The sequence below is a fragment of the Trichogramma pretiosum genome, unplaced genomic scaffold, assembly GCF_000599845.2.
Source record: "Trichogramma pretiosum strain Unisexual culture from Peru unplaced genomic scaffold, Tpre_2.0 scaffold320, whole genome shotgun sequence".
Taxonomy (NCBI): domain Eukaryota; kingdom Metazoa; phylum Arthropoda; class Insecta; order Hymenoptera; family Trichogrammatidae; genus Trichogramma; species Trichogramma pretiosum.
Genome location: NW_019640985.1, coordinates 1 through 4,585, shown reverse-complemented (window position 1 = coordinate 4,585; position 4,585 = coordinate 1). Strand labels below are relative to the sequence as shown.

The 4,585-nt window shown below is 39.4% G+C and overlaps 1 protein-coding gene across 1 annotated transcript; it reads left to right on the top strand.

Annotated features, from left to right (window-relative positions):
• Window positions 1-45: 45 nt before the first annotated feature.
• LOC111693432 lies at window positions 46-963 on the top strand. Its single transcript, XM_023458008.1, has one exon. It carries the CDS (start codon window positions 46-48, stop codon window positions 961-963), a length of 918 nt encoding a protein of 305 aa, XP_023313776.1.
• Window positions 964-4,585: the final 3,622 nt, after the last annotated feature.

The following is a 4,585-nucleotide window of genomic DNA, read 5'->3' as shown; positions in this document are numbered from 1 at the left end:
CCAGGACGACCTTTTGCAACGACTGGACTGGACTACGCTGGGCCGATGTCAATCTTGTTTTCGAGAGGTAGAGGAGCGAAGACAACAAAAGGATACGTAGCCATCTTCGTGTGTTTGGTCACTCGCGCAGTGCATATTGAAGTCGTGTCCGATCTTACTACACGAGCTTTTTTGGCAGCTTATTCGAGGTTTTGCGCGAGAAGAGGAAGACCGTCAATCGTCTACTCGGACAATGCGACGACATTCAAAGGTGCAGCCGTGGAGCTCAAGAGGCTTTTTGAAAAAAGCTCATCGTTCAGTCGTCGTATCCAAGCTCAATTAAGCGAACAAGGCACGAAATGGTCGTTTATCCCGCCGCGCGCTCCGCATTTTGGAGGGCTATGGGAGGCCGCGGTTCGCAGCTTTAAGCACCACTTCCGCCGAGTGATCGGAGAAACAAAGCTGACGTTTGAGGAACTCGCAACACTGGCGGCACGAATCGAGGCGTGCTTGAACTCGCGTCCGCTGCGGCCACTCAGCAGCCAGCCCGAAGACTACGCCGCTCTTACCCCGGGTCATTTCCTGGTTGGATCGGCGCTTCTGGATTACCCCGAGCCGTTCGACGAAGGTGAAATTTTAAGCCTCACCGATCGCTGGAGGCTTTTGCACGGTCTGCGAGACTCGTTTTGGCGTCGCTGGCGAAAAGAAGTCCTTTCGCAGATGCAGCAGCGCAATAAGTGGACCGACGTTCGAAGGAGCCTCAAGCCAGGTGATATGGTCATTATGCGAGATGAGTTGTGTCCGCCTTCAACCTGGCCCTTGGCACGCGTCGAGAAGGTTCACTTGGGAGCTGACGGACTAGTGCGAGTCGCTACGATTAGGACGTCGGACTCACGATTCACGCGTCCCGTAGTCAAGCTCATCAAGCTGCCAACCGATCTTGACCTCAAGAGTGATTCTCGGCCTGAAGTCGAGACAAGCTAGTTTTAAGTGTAATTTTTTTGTAAATTTATGTTTAGTTCGATCGCTTATTATTATGTATTTTATTTCTCTATTTGTTCTATTCTCTGTGCAATTACATTTTTTTTTTGATTTATTTGTTTTGACGCTGCTGTGCGTCAACGCGGGCGGTATGTTCAAATTGTAACGATTGCGGACTTGGCGCTGGTGCGAGATGAGAGCTTGGTGGGAAAAATACGCGCGAAATTGTCGCGGCTTTTATTACAATACGTTAAACTTTTCTTCAGCCTCTAATAGTCAATCAGCAAAGCCGTCGGCATAGCCTTTTCGCCCTGGCCTGCCAAGCTCTGATTTCGCGACAGCGTCAACGCTTTTTGTGCCCAACTACTTACGCTGTTTTTGAGTCAAAAGTGTTTGTTTTTTAATACAATAAATATGCATTGTTATTTTTTTTGTTAAACGGAGTGCACGAATTTTTATCAACGCCCTAAGTTCAACTCCACTGCCTAGCACGGTAACAGGGCAATTGTGACAAATTTTTTGAAATTCAATAAAAAATAGAAATTTCATTGTAATTTTTTAATTTTAATATATGTTATTTAGCTTGAGCTCCCCTTTGCAATGATCGTTTCAGATTTGAAAAATTTTAAAAATTCGCTTCAGGAAGCAAGTTTGAAGTTATGGTGTCACTCATGCCCGTCTCTCCCCTATATTTCTCTGGTACTGATAATTTTGTAAGCGTGAATGAAAAATGATTTAATCTCTTGAGAGATTCAAAATGCAGTCTTTTCTTTTGACAGGAAATGATCTTTCAGAATAATTAATTAATGCTCATACATGCATACGTTAGAGATGACTCACGTATGGTCGAGAGAAAGTTTCCTTTTGGTCGGTAATAATATCGTGTCATCCGGTCTTGTGACGATAGACTAAATGATTGATTGTTTTACTTGGAAAAGAAAGATGCCCAGATAAGATCTCTGCTTGTTCTACTGTTGTCTACCCCCTACTGACACGTTGATTTACAATTTAAAGTTAGCATTTATAGAACACTTTCAAACTTCGTACACACTTTTCCAAGTGTTTATCCATTGTTTTACATTTAAAGTTCTCAGCGAGATTTACGCCCAGACTTACAAGGTCAACGGCAAATGAATTTTGTCGCAGTTGTTCACAGCAACAATACGGAGGGCTCCACAGAGCCGTTTTTCGAAAATCAGCCTGGAAAAAAGTTACAAAAATATACATTTTCTGTGCTCGGTCGGTAAAATTTGTGGCCAAGGCATCGCCTTTATTTAACTATATTCGATTGGATTTAAGTAAATTCTATACAATTTCTAAAATGAGTACCGTAACTAAGTATATATTGTAAACTGTGTTTAAAATTGATAAAACAACGTTTTAAAACATCGTTAATTTCTGTATCACGATTACTGACGTTCACGAATATTTGACGTCTCGAACACATGCTAAGTCAAGGAGGGAGGTAGGAAGTGGGGATAGTATCTCAAAGAATAACAGCCGCTCTCTCTCTCCTACGAAGTATACGAGTGGGAAAGAGATAGACAATGTGGCTACGGTGGGGTAAAAAAAGTTAGAGGGGGAAGTCTGAACGTGTGGGCTTGAAAAGAGCCGGCCGGTGAGGCAGTGAAGCATCAGTACTGCTAGACGACTCACAGAGTTCAGTACAACTCCAGAGAGGAGCTGCCGGCGTGAAATTAGTTTTTTTAACTTTGAAAGTTAATCTCGAATTGCTACTAAATAGTTTGCTTCGGCTGCACTTGTGCTCGTGTTCAATTTCCACAAGCGATTGCTTCTCTTTTTTTCTTGCTCCCTCAAGAAGATAATGTTTAGTTGTGCATTGGAACATATAGTTAGTTCTTCGATACAGCTTAAACAATTTTGTGCATTTCATACGAGTACTGCCTTCTTTTTAATCAGTGCTGACGAAAAAATCGAAACTTTGTAGTTAAGTTGTTTCGTTGTGAATTTGTGCAAGTGCAATTTTCGTGCCTTTTATATTAGCAGCCTAAAAGGTTTAATATAATTATGGCTTTCTCAGAGATGTACGACGATGATATGGGTTTGCTTGGCGGCCTATTCGATGAACCAAACGACAATTACGTGTCATACGACAATCCAATGTTAAGCTTAGGATTCGAATCAACGTAAGTTACTTTTTTTATTTAAATATTTTAAAAAGAACCAACATTACAAACGTTTAGAGGAATTAGTGTTTAACGTATCTGTTTCGGAAATATTTAACAAAATATCAAATATTTGCTTCAACGGGTTTTTTTTCTTACCTCGGGACCGGCTTTTTTGAACAAAATTTAAACTTACAGAACATTTTTACACTTGGTCAAAGTTGCACAGCTAAGACTTACACATTTGAAATTTATTTACACACAGCTAAATTATACACGAATAAGTTTTACACAAGTGTAAATAATTTTTACAGGAATGTAAAAACCATCTTCCCGAGTGTAAAAATTATTCATGGTTTTTACACTTATGTAAAAATTATTTACATATGTAAAACAAATTTTACATGAGTGGTAAAATTATTTGCACTCTTCGATCAATTTTACACAAGTGTAAAAATTATTTACACTCGATGATAAATTTTACACGAGTGTAAGAATTATGTACACTTGATAATAAATTTTACACAAATGTAAAAACTATTTACACTCGTGTAAAACTTATTCGTGTATAATTTAGATGTGTGTAAATAAATTTCAAATGTGTAAGTCTTAGCAACTTTGAACAAGTGTAAAAATGTTCTGTAAGTTTGAATTTTTTACAAAATAGCCGGTCCCGGTCCTATTCTCGTTACGCGCCTCTAGGGTGCATGAAATTGCACCCTGTGCGTTACCTCTGTAAAATTATTAATAAAATATGAAATATCGCAATAGACAAATTTAAAGCATTTGCGTTCGAGTAAATTAAACACGTTTCAGCGCAAATATCGGATCAGCGGTTTTCCATGCCTCAAACATCATACGAGCGTAGAAATAACATGACATTTTCATATTTTTCTGCTCTTGCGCATGATATTTTCTGTGTTTTTTTTATTTTATATATCGCGAGCATCTGCACTGAGAAAAAGATTTCAACCGATGGAGTATGACCATTTCTATAGGCTTCTACGATTTCTGCTTAACGTAACTGAATATGTTTAAGAAAACTCTAGCTAGATTTAACGCCGCGAATAAAATGATATCTAATTGACTTTTTTCTCATTTTAATTGATTTTTTATCCTAATAAGTATGTATTATTTTCACTTTTCTAGTGCTTACATCGATCAATTACCGGATCTCGGATTGCCAACATTCGCATCTAATCCTAACTCGTTCGAAGCTAATTTGAATAATACGAGTCCAATTGATTCGGAACCAAACTTACCACCGGCCAATTTAATTAGCCCTCAAAGTACTTCAAATCATAGCGATCACTCTGATAAAGGGCCGATGCTTGCAAGTGCGTGGCTCGATTATGAAGTCCCAGTACCTCTTCCAGGTATTTTGAGTGACACAACACTGGATCTTGATTTTATGAATTATCTTGCCGGTGATACAACACCGGAAAATGCGTACGCGCAGTCGTTTATGGATTCATTCTCTGTGGAGGAATCTCCATATA